Source organism: Pyrus communis, chromosome 12, assembly GCF_963583255.1.
Source record: "Pyrus communis chromosome 12, drPyrComm1.1, whole genome shotgun sequence".
Taxonomy (NCBI): domain Eukaryota; kingdom Viridiplantae; phylum Streptophyta; class Magnoliopsida; order Rosales; family Rosaceae; genus Pyrus; species Pyrus communis.
Window position 1 is genome coordinate 15,877,086 of NC_084814.1, and position 19,011 is coordinate 15,896,096.

Consider the following 19,011-nt stretch of genomic DNA (forward strand, 5'->3'; position numbering starts at 1 on the left):
GTCACATTTCGGTTTTGTGATTATTGCAGTTTATGTCGATGACATGAACCTCATCGCAACTCTTGAAGAGATCGAGAAAACTATTGCGCACCCGAAGTCGGAATTTAAGATGAAAGATCTAGGAAAGACTCGATACTGTCTTGGTCTCGAGATATAGCATCGTTTAGATGTAATCTTAGTACATCAATCAAACTACACCCAGAAGGTGTTGCGCTGTTTTAGTGAGGATAAAGCGAAACCTTCGAGTACTCCCATGGTCGTTCAATCACTAGATGCAAAATGAGATCCCTTCCGTCTGAATGAGGATGATGAAGAGATTTTGAAACCAGAAGTTTGTGATATGCGCTTTATTGTACTTAACCGTTAATCTTTTGGCAAGATACAGTAATGCACCAACATGTAAACACTGGACTGGTGTTAATGACATCTTTCATTACCTTAAGAGTACCACGGATCTGGGCTTGTCTTATTACTATGGATCCTCGAGTGATCCCACACCCCCTTGTTTCGAGTCGACTTTCGCCTTATTGGTTATGATGACACATGATACTTATCTGATCCACATAAGGCGCGCTCTTAAATGGATTATGTCTATACCGTTGGAGGCACCGCAATCTCTTGGAGGTCAACTAAACAAACCTTAGTTGCCACTTCGTCTAACCATGCCGAAATTCTTAACCTACACAAAGCAACTCGAGAGTGCTTCTGGTTGAGAGCAGTTGTGGGCCATATTTAAAGCTCGTGTGATCTTTACCCCTTCGTTGACGTCCCAACGATGATCTATGAAGACAACGTAGAATGTATTGAACAGCTCAAGAAGGGTTACATCAAAGGAGACAACACCTAACACATTGCGCCGAAGTTCTTCTTTTCACATCAACAACAAAAACATCATAAGATTGAAGTCACGCAAATCCGTTCACAAGAAAATCTGGCCAGTCTCTTCACCAAATCACTACCAAAGGCGACGTTTTAAAAGCTTGTTCAAGGAATAAGTATGTGTAAACTTTCTGAGTTGTAACATAGTTAGTTATCCTTGGAATTACGTCAAACTCAGGGGAAGTATCTTCAAGTATACTTGCTTGATCTTAATGTACTCTTTTTCCCTATGATTAGGAGTATTTTTTCCACTGGGTTTTTGCTACCTAACGAGGTTTTGATGAGGCACCCACCTTGGGTTGATCATATCTTTGATGACGTCCTGTAGATGTTTCATTTGACTTTGCGTTTCTCATGCATTTTTCCTTAGACTATGGATTTTGTCCTTACTTGTGTTTTACCGTAGCCATTGGCTTTCTTTTGTGAGACTCAGTTCCATATGCAAGTTCTTACTTTACTTTGAAACTAGTGTGTTCCCAGAATTAATCCCGACAAGTCGACTTTCTCAATTCTACATGACACCGAATTTACTTGAGTATGTGTTGAACAACAAAAATATACAACATAAAAAAATAGAGTCCATACCAATTGGGTCAAACTACAAGGCAAAACAAAAATGTAATCCAGCCCAAAAGATGAGGATGGGCTTTTACATACAAATCAACATCCATAAATAAATAAAATAAAATAAATAAATGTGAATTTCTTCCTACAAAAAGGGGGAAGAAACGTGCAAAACAGGGTCTCCTATTTTTCTGCAAGCGTGGAAAAAAACTGCACAGTTGGTGGGAGAGGTTAAGAGAAAGTGATAGGAGGTCATGGCCTCCATCTCCCCAACGTAACAAACTCTAGAGCCTTCCTAGGATGCCCATAAATAGGCATCAGCTACAGCAAGAGAGAAAGACAAAAAAAAAGGGGATACTCTGCAGAAAATAAGAGAAACTTTGAGAGAAAATACCAAAAGCAACGAAGTGCTGCCAGAAAAGAGAACAAGGAATTCAACCATTCGTGCTTTCAAGTCAAGAACCAAAGAAGAATATCCATCACCAGGTATGAAACAGGTTCTGCTTAAATTAATCTTTTTCTCTTGTTTGATGTTATGTTGCAGAAAGAACAAAAGGAGAGCAACACAAAAAGCATGGCAGCAGAGACCACCGCAGAGAAACAAATAAAAAAAAAAGTAAAGAAAAGGGATCACAAGCAAAGGTCCACGACAAATTTTTCTCTAATCTTTCTTTTAGCCTTTTTGGCTTTTGTCTCTTTGCTTGGCATTCTCCTGCACCAAACAAATTGAGGTGGAGACTCTAAACAATCCACCGACTCCCCACTAACTGCAGCAGAAATAATCTCCAGAGCTTAGACCACCCCGTGAAGTTCCAACCAAGTCTAAATGGTCTATACCCCCTCGCTAGATTGTCAAGTGCAGTTTTAAAGTTCTAAGCTTAAGTCTATGAGAAGTAAGACAGCAAGGAAGCAATATATACAAAGATGCAACTCAAGAGGAAATAAATTATTCCGTTTGGTGTTTTCATTGCTACTCACGGGTACAAGATATGGAGGATGCCTTTGGCTAAAAATTCTACGAAAACCTATTGGGGATAAGAGTCCAAGGAAAAGGAGAAATTGGAAAAGAGGAAGTCTCCCTTTATACTCGTAAAGCTCCAGCAAAGTTGATGATGTTTGTACAAGTATTTCGAAGAAGGACCAAAATCAAAGAATGGGACTTTACAAAAAAAAGAAAGTTAAAGCATGGGTCAAAAATATTGACCAAAGGACATTGGATTGACAGATGCTACAAGACAAGAAGAAAGAAAGGAAATTTGCCAATAAATAGCTAGAAGATATATGTTTCTCTGCCATGGGAAGTTCTATTTGGACTTAAAAGAGTACAAGTTGTCACAAGTTCACAGAGAAGGAAAATCTTGCTGTCAAACTTCCCAAACTGATTGGGAAACTCATTCACATGGCAACCCTTGTATTAACACCCAAAGAACTAAAAGAAGTATCACTTTGTACAAGTGTTAATGAGAGAGGATGGGAAACATTGAAGACAAAACATGAATGGGAACACAAAAAGGGTGTCCAAATGCCCACTGTCAAGGCCAATCAAATAAATCTTTATGTGAAAACAGAAATGCCAGAGTGATAATTACACACTAACGCACCAAAAACTCAATCAAGTATGGCAGACATGAAGAGTGCATCAACACTTGTTTTCAAAGTACTGCAAAATAGTTTGTTCAACAACCAATCGAAGAGATATTGCTGCCAGAAACTCCTGCACGAAAGAATTGATAAGTTCATCGCAGTTAGAGTTTCATTCCACTCCAAATACATAAGCAAACCCGGAACATAAAGAAAACGAAAATCGGTAACCTGTTTGATTTCCCCCTCTCTTCGTTTTGAGTTTTCGATCCACAAAGGAAGCACACGAGCAAAAGAACAAGGCAGCAGAAAAAAAAAAAAAAGGGCTTTCGTGACCTGCATAAAAAAATAAAAAAACCTTTGTGATTTAGGAGGAAAAAAGGATAAGTGGGAACAATTCAAAAGAGTTTGAACTCCACCAATCTTACCCATCTTCGTTTGGAATTCAACGGCTAATAAACCCAAAAGGAATTTGCGAAATCAACGGGGAGCTCGAGTATATCGACATCGCTATTTGGAGGAATGAATACTGGAGCAGGGAAGATCTCTAAATGGGTTTTTGAGCTGTGCATCTCATGTGGGACTTGGAGTCCCGTTTTGTCTTCAAGTCTCAGCTACTGAAGGAAAAGAATTGTGCATCTCACGTGGGGCTGAGAGTCCCACTTTATGTCTTCAAATCCTAAGCCCCTTAAGGAAAAGACAAAATCAAAACTCCTATTTCACAAAGCCTATTAGGCAATTACCAAAGGTCATATATGGGCTTTAAATAAATCAAAATGGCTTCTCATTTTGCCAAAGTACTGAACACAAATTCAAATCAAATATTTCACGAACTACGCTGATTTGATTCCGTTAAAAATACTTAGGCAGTTTGATATCAAATTTTAGACACAACGATGATGCCAGAATGAATCATTAGTTTATATAAACTAAATTCACTTCTGCCATTTTGACCAAGTTATTACAAATTCTACAAAAAGTAAAAGAGAAGTCTGCATCTCACGTGGGATTGTTGCTCACGTGGAGAAGGAGAGAGGTTGCTGACGGTAAGAGGAATTTGGAAGCCAAAGTCCTATTTGAACACGGGACCCTAATCTCACAAAAACCATGTTTGAGATAAAAAAGGGAGGAGATAATGAAGCTCACTGTCAGATTAGAACGAAGCTTGGGTCTTGGGTCAAACGGGTTCAAAGTCCCACGTCAAATGGGTTTGAAAGTTCAAAAGAAAATTATAAAAAAAGGGGAGCTGCTTCTTTGGAATTCCATCAAAAGCCTTTTGTGCTAGGACTTCGACGCCACGTGACGTCCTATTTGGACTTGGAAAATTCAAGTGTACAAGGGAAAGAAATAAGAAGTTTGCCGTAAACAAAGTTCTCAAATTAATTGGGAATGTCGCTCGTGTGGGACCCTCGTGGAAAATGCATCAGAAGAAGTTGTGTCGATCAACCTTTCCCAAACTGTGTAGGATGAGTCTCGCCATATGAAAAACTCTTAAAACATGCCCGTCACTAAATCAACAGGCATGATCACTCACTTGTGCCCAATTACAAGCATACTAGAGGAAGGAAGGTATAGACAAAAAAAAAATGGTGAATTAAAATCCAACCATGGAAAATGGCTCTACAAAAAAATAGGCTCAATGCATTGATCCAAACTCACTCTTCAAGTTTTGATTGGTTATTTAAAAAATGTCCATCAAATTTTATTTAACGGCATGAAGCCACATCAAGATTCAAAAGGCATGAAGCCGTATATAAAAAAAATCAAATGGCACAAAGTCGCATCAAATTTCAAATGGCACGAAGCCGTATCAAATCTCAAATGGCATGAAGCCGAAGAAAAGTCTCAAATAGCATGAAGTCATGTCAAAATTCAAACGGCACAAAGCCGCTTCAAATAGCACGAAGCCATATCGAATATCAAATTGCATGAAGCCACATATTGCTCCAACGGCTTAAAGTCCTCATCCGCATGAGCTAAAACTGCACAAGGCATCAAACGCTCCAACGGTTTAAAGTCCTTGCCCGTACGAACTAAAACTGCAGAAGGCATCAAAGGCTCCAACGACTTAAAGTCTTCGTCTGCATGATCTAAAACTGCATAAGGCATCAAATACTCCAACGGCTCAAAGTCCTCGCCCGCAGGAGTTAAAACTACATAAGGCATCAAATGCTCCTTGTCTGCACGAGTTGAAACTGCACAAGGCATCAAATCCCAACAAATACATAAGGAATTTTGAGTGACTTGATCCCTCAACAAGGGTACGTAGGCAACCGATGGCTCTACCTACGTGCAGTCACAAAATCAAATAAACACCTAAATCCCCAAGTTACGATTTATTCATATTGGAGTATTCCTTTCCCAAAAGAAGGGTTGTAATTAATAGGTGTGTAGCCTAGAATGGGTTGAACTCAAGTTAATAAAACCCTCTTTGAAAAATGAACGAGGGTAAAATTGTGTCGAGTAAAATTATTTGTTTACATATTATGTACAATTTTTGCTCAACAGTATGTACACACTCAAGGGGGAGTGTTATAAACTTTGTATTTAAGTATGATTGTATAAATCCCAAATTAGATTTGATTCTAGTTATTGTTCTCTATTAGGATTTGTATTCCTTGGAGGAGAAAAATTCTTCTCTCCCTTATTACTATAAATAAAGACATTGCGCAAGAGGAATAAGACATCTTTTACACAGCCCTATAAACCCATCTCTCTCTACTCTCTCTCTACCGTGCCCCCTCACTCTCCCTGTCATATTAAAATAAGCCACAATACTATCATTTGTATTGGGGAAATATGTTGCAACCCCAACACGATGAAACGATGAAGCTCGAATTGCCGACAAAAGCCATGATTGATTTGATTAATTTGATTTAATGGTAAAGTCTAGAGATGATGGGGATTCATTTGATTAATTCGGTGAAAAAAAAATTGTCGGAGAAGATTGGAATTCTAGCAAAGCCATTGCTGAGAAGGCGGTCCATTTGAGGAGAGGACATTGGAGCTTGTCATGTGTCATTATTTAAATGAAGTGACATTTGAAAAATTGAATTTTTTTATCTATTTATATTAGGAGGTGAATTGCCAATTTAGACTCTGAATTATTACCTGAGTGAAAATTAGGTCTCTAAATTATTTTTTCAAAAAAAATCAATCATTGAATTATAAAAATTTGCCAATTACATCCCTAATGTTAGATTCGAAGTTACTATATTCAATTTTCTGTCAATTTAGATCATGTAACTTGCATTTAATACACATTAGAGAGTAGATTAATAATTTTTTATAAAAAAAATAGTGTATAGAGTTAATTTTGGAGGATAAATTAGACGTTAGGGGCTTATAGGCAAAAAAAAAAAAAAAAAAATTGATGATATTACACTATAAAGTATGTCAAGTAATTTAAGATAATGAAAAATTGAATAAAATAACTTTTATAATAGTATAGACGAAATTAAAATTGAATAAAATAACTTTGAATATAATAGTAGAGACGAAATTAACACTTTTTAATGAATTGAGGGACCTATTTCATTGAAAAAATAATTCAGGGACCTAATTTTCACTAAGGTAGTTCATGAACTAAATCAGCATTTCACCCTTTATATTATAGCATTTGATGTACCACCTGTATTCTTGGAAAAATTAAAATTTTCTAGAGTTCTATATTTGGGTGTTTCTTTGGCCCGATTTTAACATAATTTTTATCACGTCCGGTCATTCAATCTGACAGTTCTTATTTAGATATATAAATATGGTAATGCTAGGAGAATAATTTTGTAAACTAAATGACATGAAAGTTGATGATTGAATTAATACTTAAGCATTAATAAATGTGTTCATTCTGATTAACGACACATTATTTAATTTACAAATTTTCCTCAAATTTAATTTTTCTAACATTATCTATATAAATATCTGAATAATATTGTTTTTTTATTTATTATTTATTATTTTTTTGTATTTAAGGGAAAATGATTGCTCTTTTTTCTAGAGATGAGGGATCCTGTGATCATGACCGTTTACGATACATTTGTGCGATTAATTTCATTAGGTACTATTTATATTTAATTTAAAATTTAAAAATTTAAAATAATTTCTGATTGCATGAACAGTTACGAATCCTTACGAACCAGCAAAAAGATCTGGCGATATTCTTTTCCGTATTTAAGCAGCACTATAAAAATATGCCAGCAACGACTGACGATCTTACGAACACTTTTTCGCGCCAAAGTTTGGCCGCAAAACCAAAAGCTGGCTCCGTTTACAGCAAACCATGAATGAAGAGGTTAGCACAACAACCTATCAAAGCCTTAGCGCGTATATGTCTCTTCCAGAAACCCTAAAAGCCTCCACATCAAACTTCTCTCTCAGCCCCAACCTCACAGACCAAACCTACGCCCTTTTTCTCAGGTCCGGCCACCGCCTGGACCCCTTCCTCGCCTCCGTTCTCATTTCGAAAATTTCCAAGTCGGGTTACTTCTCCCACGCCCTCCGGTTCCTAAACGACGCTCCAGAACCCGATACAGTCTCCTACAACGCCCTCATTGCTGGATTGGCCCAGTTTGGACCACCCGGACCCATTTTTGGGCTATTCGATTGGTTGAGGCACGTGGGCTTAAGGCCTGATGGGTTTACAGTGAGTGCTCTGGTGAAAGCGTGTGATGGGTTGGAGGAGAATGAGGTTGCCCATGGGGTTTCTTTGAGATTGGGGTTTGGTTATGGGGGTTCTGTGGTTAGTGGGTTGGTGGAGAATTATATGAGGAATGGGGATGTTGGGTCGGCAGAGAATTGCTTTGGGGAGTGTTTGGTTGCGGACAATGTGGCTTGGACTGCTGTTATGATTTCTGGGTATGTTTGGGGCGGCGAGTTGGAGAAGAGTAAGGAGGTGTTTGGGGAGATGAGGAGGTTGGGTTTCGAGTTGAATGAGTTTAGCTTGACTGCTGTGCTGGGTGGATTGTGTGATGAGAAGGAAGGGGAACAGATTCATGGGGTTGCTGTAAAGATGGGATTTTTATGCGGGTTTTCGGTTCATTTGAGTAATGCAATTATGAATATGTACTCTGGGTGTGGGAGTACGCGGAGTGCGGTTAAGGTGTTTGATGAAATTACTGAACCAGATGTTGTTTCTTGGACTGAGAGGATATGAGCTGCTTATGATGATGTGGAAGCTTGGGAATTGTTTAGAGTTTTGCACTCTCGGGGTTTGGAGGTGAATGAGTATAGATTATTAATGTTTTGTCGGCTATTGGATGGCCGGGAATATTGACACCCGGTAAACAAATCCAAGCACTCTGTCAGAAACTGGGGTGCTTACAGGTGGTTTCTGTTGGCAATCTGTTGATATTCATGTATGGGAAATGTGGGCAAATTGGTGATGTTAGGCGTGTGTTTGATGATTTGCTTTGCTGAGATTCTGTTTCTTGGAATTCTTTGCTTGCTGGATATTCTGAGAACAGATTTGTCACACAGGCTTTTGAGGTTTTTTGGTGCATGCGTGATGTCTCATTACCACCTAATGGGTATACTCTGTCTAGCCTTCTTGAAGTTGCGTCCAACTTGAATTCTCCAAAGCTGGCAATGCAAATCCATTCACATGTAATCAAACTTGGGGTTCCTGTTGGATGATCTTGTGGTGTCTTGTTTGATGACAACGTATGGAAGATGCAATTGGATTGAAGAAGCAAAAAGGGCATTTTCTAATACTGACAAGATAAATTCGGTACTTCTTAATTCAATGGCAGCTAGTTTTGTCTGTGCCGGTTGTCATGCTGATGCTATCAATTTGTTCTATACTGCAAGGGGCTTGAAACTTGAAGTGGACTCTTCAACTTTCAGTACTGTCATTAAAGCTTGTGGTGCTATAACTGAGTTAGAACAGGGACTAGTGATTCACTCCCTAGCTCTCAAAACTGGATTGGATCAAGGGAGTTTTTTTGTTGAAAGTGCTATTGTTGACGTTTATTGCAAGTGCGGAAGCATAGGTGATGCAGAAAAGGCGTTTAAGAATGCTTCCACAAGTAATTTGGCTTCTTGGAATGCTATGGTGATGGGATACGCTCAACATGGTTTTCAACATGAACTGTCGGAACTATTCAACAAGATGTCTAAATTTGGAATAAAACCAGATCAGATAACAGATCTGGGACTTCTTACTTCATGTTGCCATGCAGGTCTTGTTAAAGAAGCTTTTACTTAAACTCAATGATTGAGCTTCATGAGCTAAAGCCACATATCGAACACTATTCTTGCTTGGTTGACCTACTTGGCCGACTTGGACTCTTAGAAGATGATGCTCATATATGGCAGATTCTTCTATCGGCCTGTAACATCCATAGAAACATTGATATGAGGAAAGTCGCAGCAAGGAAGCTTCTTGAACTGGAGCCTGAAAACAAAACTGCATATATTTTGCTTTCAAATCTCTATACCTCAGCTGGCACGTGGAGTGCTGTTGGAAAAGTGAGAAAGGAAATGAAGGAAAAAATCGTCTACAAGGAACCTGGTTCTAGTTGGCTTCAAGTTGGAGGATCGCTTCATTACTTTTTTGCTGATGACAAATTATATTCTGGGAATACAGAAATACATACTGAACTAATAAGGTTGTACCTGCAGATGTCGGTGACAACAAAATTGGAAAATGATGGTCCGAGTTTAATGATCTTTGACATATGACCACATCATTGTACATATTGAACCATTCACATTGTTTACTTGGCTACCGTCTAGGAACAGAAGTGGCATCCTTGCCATTGAGTGAAGACCTAGTCATCAGATGAGGTTCGTGTTCTATTTATGAAGTCCAGTCACATATGCTCTTGCATCAGTATTATACCATATTGCATTTGGAGGTTCTACTATAATATGACATTGGTCATCAACTTTTTATTTTGGTTTATGGACTGTTTAGATAATTATTTACCTGCTTTACAAGGTTATCTTCCATGGTCCAGTAGCTATGAGCATGACCGACAATATAACTGATAATATCGTTTTGTTCTGCTAAGTGCTAACATTGTGAGTTATGTTTAAAGCTATGACAGAAAGAATGTATGTTGGTTTCTATTGAATCATCTGCGAACTCATGAAGTTGAAAATTTCCTTGTTATTTTTATTTTTGACGTTCTGGGGTTTTTTCCTTTTCCAAGTCAACTGCTATGTGTGACTAGAAACTATCAATTGAGTTTGAAAGGAAAAAGAAAAACGATATGATAGAAGAAGAGCTAAATATATTAAGAAGGTAACGGTCATACATTTTATAAAAAAATTAATCTATAAACTTCTACTCTTCTAGCTCTCACTACAAGTGGGTCTTCCTGCAGTGACGTTTGCAATCTGAAGAGGTTTTGGAGAGGACAGAGACTATTGAATGAATGGCATTTGCAGCTATTCATGATTTTTATCTGTCCCCGCTTTGGCAGAGGCTTCCGGCTTCTGAAGTTGTTGCAAGTTTCAGTGGTAGAAGCAACAGAGATCTTGCTGATCATTTTGTAAGCTGAGGAAATATCCGTTCTTTTCTTATGCGGTTTTCTTGTTTGATGGGTGTGGATATAGTGGGATTGGCTGGGAGTTTATGCAGCTCAACCAACCCATTAAGCCTAGGACAGGGGAGGATTGATCCGGGAAGATAAGAGAAAGCTAGAAACAAGCCTTTTCAGAGAGTGGTGTTTGTTAGGGGCATGCCAGCTAGAATGTCCTGCTGTACAAGATTCCTTTCAGCTTAACTTGAGACATTTGAATATTTGTGATGATTTGGTGACGAATAAATCTGTTAATCCATAGTTTAATGCTAATGAGTAATGATTGGTTTGAGTTTGTCTTAACACGAATACATGAGGGTTATCTACAAGTTATTTTTGGCCTTTAGATGAATTTAATCAAATGGGAATCAAAGTAGCATCTGGAAATCATTTCACTGATTATAAGGTCGAGTAAAATTGGAATGCCTTGAGATGATGACAGATTTCTGTATCCCTTAAGGGATGCTAATTACATTTTAGTTTATCATCAAACTTTAGTTTCTATAGCTCTGACTCTTAACTAAAAATGGGCTTTCCTGCAGCGGTGTTTGCGATCTGAAAAGGTTTTGGAGAGCCTGGAGACCATGGAATGGATGGCATTTGCAGCTGTTCTTGATTTGGTCTGCCCCCTCTTTGGAAGAGGCCTTCTGCTTTGGAGATTTGAGTGGCGGGAACATCAAAGACCTTGCTGTTCATTTCGTAAGCTGATGAAATTTTGATGCTTCTCTCTACAACAAGTTTAATTGTTTGGTGGATGTGGATATTGTCGCATTGTGGGGTGTTCATTTCGTAAACCTTTCTTTATTTTTAGGTGTGAAAACGTACTCGGACAGTTATTGTTCATTAATGCAGTAATTGCCTTAACTCAATAACTCAAACAATAGTTGTCTTAGTAAGGTGAAGTTGCTCTAATGGCTTTGCTTTTCGATTAGGATTCTTGTTGATTGGATGAACCAATTTAATTGTGACGTCTTGCGAGATAATTGTACTTAGGGCTGGGCAAACGGGGCCTGGACCCGCGGGTAGGGGCGGGTCCAAGCGATTCGGGGCGGGTACGGGGCGGGTCCTGTTTTTAAAATTCTGAAACGGGGCGGGGCGGGTCGGGTCCATGTCATTTGCGGGGCGGGACGGGTCCTAATTGCTGAGAAACGGGTCCCCGACCCGAACCGTTTTCCACCTTCCAAAAATCTGTTGATTGAATCTGATCCGTTGATTTTATCTAATCACTCTGTCTGTCTCTGCCTGCCAGACTCCCACACCCACACCACACCCACAGTCGACTGACTCGACTCGACACCCCCACTCCCCAAATCTCCTCTCCTCTCTCGTCTCAGACCTCGTTCGATCGTCTCAGAGTCAGACCTCACTCCCCAAATCTCCTCTCCTCTCTCGTCTCAGAGTCTCAGACCCCTACTGAGTACTGACTCGACTCCCTGAGACTCATAGTGAGTCAGTGACTGTCGACATCACCATCGCAGGATTGTCTCCTGAGTCCTGACTCTCCTTCAATCCTCCCAATCGTGAGTTCCAACCACCACCACACGGTCGACACCAACCTCGCCGTCGAGAACACTACCATCATCCTGCAAATTCCTAGGTAATTTATGAATTAGGGTTTCTGATTTGGGAATTTAGGGTTTTTGGGGCTATGATTGCATAAGCTTTTCGATTGATTATATGGACTGCTGCGATTTGATTACTAGCAGAAACTTGTTTATTGGTTTTGAAGGCTGAAGCTGCGATTTGATTATATGGACTGCTGCGATTATATGGTCAGTCAGTGAACTAAAATTGGTAATTGAAGGCTGAAGCTGCAATCTTAATGCATGCAAGCTGCAATCTTAATGCATGTAAGCTAAAATTGTTAATAGCTTCTTCTGGGTTTAAACTTTAAAGAGGTTGTTTTAGACATTTAATTTATGGGTTTTGTTGCTTTGTTTGCCAGATCCTCATGGATGAAGCACACTAGTTACAGCATGATTATAGTTTTCTATTGAGTAGAATCATCATTTCTAGGTGTAGCGCCTCTTTTGAGCTTTGATTGTGAAAAGGAAAATTTCCTCTGTAACTTGTTAGAAATATTGTATCTAACACTTGTGGCTTTTACCTGTTCGTTCACGCCTCATTTTGTTATTTCGTTGTGTTGGATTGTCGGTCCATATTTTACTGGTACCATGCATGAAGAGGCTTCCTTATTGGTAATGTAGGTAGGAAATGGTATGCTATGTTGAGGTTGGGGTTCTTGTCTTGTTTCATTATGTATCTAAAATTCGTGAGTGAGTGTGAGATGAGTGAGTGGGACTGTGGGTGTGAAATGGTTGGCCATTCATGTCTGATCTTGGTTTTCAACACCCCTAGGCGTTTGAACTCAGATTTCTGTCTTTAAGTATATCCATTCTTCAGATGCTTACTTAAAGCCAAGTTAATAGTAGTTGTCAGTTCCACTAATATGGAACCTGCCAAGGCATAGTCTATGACTCGTGCGTATTTTTGACTAAATTTTGCAGTCAAATACCTGCTCTAGTTAACTTTTTGTTTAAATATTGAATTTGTAGAAAACAAAGCCTACACAGCACAGCGTTCGGGTACTCCGAGGACAGGGTTTAACACCTAATATTCTAGCTTGTAGGAGTACAAAGGTCTTGTCTTCTGCTTTCCACTGCTGATCTCTTTCTCTAGTAGTTTGTGGTTGCAGAATCTCAAGTTTGCTTCCAGTAACAATTTTGTGCTGCTTCAAACTACCTTTTAACCTTCCCTTAATTAACAGTGTTGCTAGAGAGCCAAATTTGAGGGAATGGACAGCCAGGACAGAAATTTCTGCCAATTTACATGATCCTGTGAGTTTTCAAGACTTCCTCAATTTTGGATTTTGATTTCTTTTATGTATGTAATACCAGTATCTTGATCTTAACTGTTTATATGCATTACAGGTCAGAATTGCTATGGTTGGAAAATACACAGGTCTTTCAGATGCTTACCTCTCTGTTTTAAAGGTAAATCATTTTGTAATCTCATTTTTATTTTATTTCAGATTGCTATGTTGCTGCATTGGATGGTTATTTTATTTTTGTTTACAGATTCAATGAAGATTGTTGTTGGAACTTGGGCGTTGGAACTTGGATTTTCGGATATTTTGTATGTTGATTTAATTTTTAGATGTTGGAAGATGTAATATTATTATTTTGAATGTATTGTTAATCTATGAACTTGGATGTTGGACTTTGTATTTAGATTGGATGTTGGACTTTGTATTTAGTTCTGTACAATTTTTTATTTATTTCAAACAACCAAAAAAAAAAAAAAAAAAAAATTGGACCCGTGGACCCGGCCCGAACCGGCCCGTTTCAACCGGGCCGGGTAATGTCCGGTTCTTAATTTAAAAAATGTAATCCCCGGCCCGGCCCGGCCCGTTCCCTTTGAACTTAGGTCCGGTCCGGTTCCTTCAAAATTGGGCCCGGCCCGGCCCGTGCCCAGCCCTAATTGTACTTCTCTTTAATTGAAAGAAATAAAAATCTCTTCGTACTAACAAATTCCTAACCAAAACATGAACTTTTCTTTGAAAGAACCTCAGAAAGACAGTATTCCTTACCTAAATATGCTTGACATCCATCACCCTTAGAATTGTTGTATAAAACATTTTGAAACGTATAAGCATTGAGTTGAGGACACCCATATAGCAAACCAAATTCCATCGTTTTGAAGCAAGAAAATCTGTGTCGGAAGTTATTCATTATTTGTGGTGCAAAACTTGCACGCTGCACAAATCAATTGATCATGTGTTGTCGAGAAAATATCACAGAGAAGAAACATGGATATGCAACTCGCAAGCTGCATCGGTTGCCTTGTCCTACAAGTTTCCTACATGCATGTTTCCGATTCCGATAACGTAGAGAATGGGGAAGACCGTCCATTTGTAACATATCTCATTATTTTCCTTGATGTGGTGATACTTGGATTTCATAGCAAGGCACAATCAAATGGAACTATAAGCATCTGGATTCCTTAACTAAAGCAATGGTGCAAATGTGCCCTTATTCTTTCCTCTATTCTGTCACACTAGTCCCTTGTGTCAAATTCTCTACCCCTACATACTACATCATTCTTTCTCCAACTTTCCACTATCTTGTTCCAATTTCTTCACAACACAATGGCTACCGTTGTCAATTTCTCTGGCAAAACCACGAGTCAGAGAATTTGCCTCAAACCAATGGCAGGACCAGGACCAGGACCAGCCATTGGTTCGTTGGCTATCAAAAGAACATGCCAATTTCCCCTCAGCAGAACAAATACCGTGCAACATTGCATCTATATGACAAGGAAGGCACAAGATAGACTATTGAATGAGCACAGGGTGTTTCCTGCATTAGCAGCAACGAGAAACTCGGACATTTTTCCGGGATCTCCTTCTCCATCGGACACAATCAAGCAATTTTACAGATGCATCAATCAGAAAAACTTAAAGCAACTACGTGATTACATCTCAGAAGACTGCTACATTGAAGAGTGCTCTTTCCACACACCATTACAAGGCAAAAAGGTCAATACTCTTTGTTCTTCCTCATGACAATAAAGCAATAGTTTTCCCTTTCTACTGACAAAACCTAAACTTCATTTATGCAGGAGGTTATGAGTTTTTTTGAGCAGCTAACTGCAGGCATGGGCCAAAATGTTAAGTTCATTTTACGACACGTATGCGAAGGAGATGAACTAACAGCAGCAGCAAACTGGCATATGGGTATATCTATAAACGATTATCGCTTCCGCATAAATACCTAAATATAAATCTAGTTCTATGAAATAACTTATGTTTGGCTTTGCAGAATGGAAAAACAAACAGATCCCCTTCACCAGAGGCTGTAGCTTCTTCGAATGCTCCAAAGAAGGAGAAAAAATAATAATCAAGTACAGAATTTTAGATTTACTACTTTAGCCTCTGATTCAATTGAGATTGAAGATGAAGAAAACCTTACTGATTTTAATTGTCTGCAGGAAAGCACAGATAGTTATTGAATCACCAATCAAACCAGGAACACTAGTGCTGGTAATTTCGCTTCGGAAATTATTTCTTCACACCCTTTCTCACCTCTTGCACACCCCTTTGTTTTTGAGCCATTGGATTGAACAAATCAAAGGCCATAATTAAAAAGGGCGTGCAGAAGGTGAAAAACGGTGTGCAGAAATCACTCCCCTTTTGCGTACTATTATCATGATATATAGTGCCTTAGCCTCTATCATCATGATAAGAAAACAAGAACGGTAAATTGCGTATTATTGACCCCTTGATTTTGTTCATTACGTGTTTGTTCCTTTGGCACAATTCAGAGCATGTTAAAGACGGTGACTTCACTATTTGATGGTTTCCCAAAAATTGCTGAATGTACGTTAGCTTTCACCATATATTTCAAAACCTCAGCATATCGTACATGTCACAGATATTACTTAACATAAGATATCTCTGATGCAGGGTTCCTAAAAAGTCCTCGTATTGTTTTGCGATGGTTATGGAAGATGTACGCATTACTTATCGCACCACTTCTAGAAAGCTACTTAAGGCTTTGGAACCTCGCAGCTCGTATACTTGGCCATGCATACTACATTTTGCTTTACATTGCAAAGCTTTTCTTCAACGAGGAATAACATTAGAAGGACAACTAAATCACCTCTCAGTCATCATTGCTGTCACGAGTTGACCACGTTTCTAGTAGCGAGAGAAGAAGCAATGGGCCGAAAACTGGTGGAAGTGGCGGAGGCCTGCTGAAGGCGACCATTGGTTGGGTTTTCTCTTTCGTAACAATTCCTCCTTCCCCATTATCGTTGTTCCCTAGTTTCTTAGGTGTTGAACCGGCCAAAGTACCTAATTATAATCCACTACATTAGTCAGACAGAGAAGTTGTTATACCATACAATTCTAACTAGAAAAGCCTCAAATGAGAGAACATATATTACCCCATGACCCTTTCATAGGGTAGAGTTGTTTGAATTTGATCTTTGCGGGTGATAACGCAGCTATTCCACACATGTAAGATCTCTTTTTGCTGATCGTTTCACAATGAAGTAGTTAACACTAGAAACTGACAATCCTGGAGCAAAGTGATAACATGGAAAATGTGTTAGAAAAGCCTGTTTTCTTTCTCGATTTTCTTCCCAATTCTCCTACAAGGAGCGACGCACTCCATGATCACTCAATGTGAGGGGGTTGGAAAAGAAATGGATAGTAGATAACGTCATCATATCAACAATCATCATTCGCAATGCAGGGAAGCATATGAATAAAATGTTGGAAACGGTTCTCAGATTCCCTGAAATTAATACTTCATATCGGAAGCATATTTAAAGCACGCCACAGGACAATGCATAGCAATCCCTTGTTCAATAAACCGAAACAAGAACAATGCTTCCATGAAATTCATTGGTAATTAATCAGATGGCTAGCAATTTTCGCATTCCTTTGTTCATTCACACTCCTCCCCTCGTTTTTACGCTTCCATTCTCCTTTTATGCATTCAACTATCAAAGCGTAATAACGAAAGGGAGAGAGTGCAAACCGATAAAATGAGAGTGAAAATCGCTACCTGATTGCATTAACACAACATGTAAACACAAAATAAAAGGATATATATATTCAAGCTTCAATTGCAACAAAGGAATAGGCCAAATATTCTGGCAGCCCCTAGTTCAGTTTTACTGCAAATTTTTTTTTTTTTTTTTTTTTTTTTGGCCTAATATTTTGACAGCAAAGTGTAACTAAAAGAAAGTGAACCTTGATAGTAAGTACCCAGTTCAACGAGTTAATAACTGAACAATAAACACTAAAAGCATAATAAAATTAGACGAGTCCCAGTGACTCTAAGAACTTATAGTTGAGTGAAAATTACGGAAAACTTCGGATTGATCGGTGAAAAATATTAAAGTTTGTTTTTGTGATTAGTTAACCAAAGTAACCCAACAAACTGATACAGTAGAGATACTAATTAAGATTAGAGTTGGATCTCATACCTGCCTGCTGTGCTTGTCTTCCTGCATCAGCGACACAAACGCTGAGGATGTGGTTCAAGTTCCAGAAGATGTGGGGGGCCAAATGAAGCTTTGGGAGTTTTCAAGTTTCCAGTTGACACGTGTGGAAACGAATGTCACATAATTACATTGAACGAAAATGACACGTTTTTATGCATGTCCTTGCACCATAGGCCTGCGCCATCTTATTTTTCTTTTCTGGGGCCAACAGAATAACTCTCGTTTTTTCTTTTCCGGGGCCGACACAATAACTATCATTTTGGCCTCTGCTTTCACTTTTGTAACTTGCTGGTGGTTTGCAAAAAATTAGCTTACAATGAGGTTTTTGGGGACTAAGAAAACTGGTGAGAAATGAAACAAAGTAGGATAGAATCAGGATAAAGTTTTGTTGTTATTGTAACAAAAATTAATTAGCCGTTATGGAACAAAAATTAATTAGCCGTTATGGAACAAAATTTGAAAGTATATATTGAAATGAATTTTCTTTGCACTGTTCAACACAAAGAATTTGAGGGTGGCTTAATTACAAAGTCCAACAGCTATTCCATAGTTTTGATGTACCAAAGAACAAAATTAATCTTAATGTGAATTTTTATTTAAGGAGTTGATGTAATTATAATCTAATTGTGGATTTTTTCCCTAAAGAAGAAAAAAAAAAAAAAATGTTCTTGCTTATTGCGTGAGGGCGTTTGATCGGCCAAATAGTTGAAAATGACAATAATGCACATATTCTGGTGGTGTCATGTGGGTTTTAATTTGCCAATCGTTCACTAAATGAATATTAAAAACAATTTATATTTAAACAATTTCTTAATAATTATTGAACAAAAAGTTAAAAAAGGTATTTGAAATTCTGAAATTTAAAAGATAAAGCAAGAAAACTAAAATAAATGAAGTTGGGTTTTTGTAAAACTAAGCAGCAAAGAAGAAAAAGAAAGAGAATTGTTATTAGCACTAAAAAAATCTCATTCTAGACTCCAAACTTTATATATTAGAAAAGAAAAATACACTTGTGAGGAGTGTAGAATGAGATTTTTGGAGTGCCAATAATACTTCTCAAAAGAAATAGTTTTTGGAGAAAAAGTCAAAATGTGAAAGGCAATAGATTCTGCTATCACTTTAACAATCTTATGTAGTTCTCTAAATTAATTATGACTTATACATGCATATTTTTTGAAGGTTAAGTTTTCCTTATACATATTCTCCTCGTGATTTTCAAGCGGGAACGTATACCTAACAAACAATCCATCTATGATGTTTAAATCAAGTATAAACATGCAAGACTCGTTAAACTTTATGATATTTTTTTTTTCGAAAAACCATGCAACCTTTAAAAGCATGATATTCGCCTTAAGTGAAATTACAATTACCAATCTGTCACACCCCAAACTCGGGGTCGGTGGAAAAATAAGATCCCGCACCCGGAACGCGAATAAAAGTAAAAATAAAT

General features: G+C 38.2%; 3 protein-coding genes and 1 long non-coding RNA gene across 4 annotated transcripts; 3 read left to right on the forward strand and 1 right to left on the reverse strand.

Moving 5' to 3' along the window:
• Positions 1-3,070: 3,070 nt before the first annotated feature.
• LOC137711341 (uncharacterized) lies at positions 3,071-3,591 on the reverse strand. The gene is made up of 3 exons (XR_011065049.1): positions 3,453-3,591; positions 3,256-3,360; positions 3,071-3,157 (listed from the first exon to the last, which is right to left on the reverse strand). It is a non-coding gene; the product is annotated as an uncharacterized lncRNA (long non-coding RNA).
• A 3,712-nt stretch (positions 3,592-7,303) lies between these two features.
• LOC137710072 (putative pentatricopeptide repeat-containing protein At3g15130) lies at positions 7,304-8,176 on the forward strand. The gene has a single exon (XM_068449028.1). It carries the CDS (start codon positions 7,304-7,306, stop codon positions 8,174-8,176), a length of 873 nt encoding a protein of 290 aa, XP_068305129.1.
• A 588-nt stretch (positions 8,177-8,764) lies between these two features.
• LOC137710073 (pentatricopeptide repeat-containing protein At4g16470-like) lies at positions 8,765-9,226 on the forward strand. Its single transcript, XM_068449029.1, has one exon. The coding sequence runs from the start codon at positions 8,765-8,767 to the stop codon at positions 9,224-9,226; it is 462 nt and encodes a 153-aa protein (XP_068305130.1).
• Positions 9,227-9,231: 5 nt separating this feature from the next.
• Positions 9,232-9,702, forward strand: LOC137710074 (pentatricopeptide repeat-containing protein At3g49170, chloroplastic-like). The gene has a single exon (XM_068449030.1). The coding sequence runs from the start codon at positions 9,232-9,234 to the stop codon at positions 9,700-9,702; it is 471 nt and encodes a 156-aa protein (XP_068305131.1).
• The last annotated feature ends 9,309 nt before the right edge of the window (positions 9,703-19,011 follow it).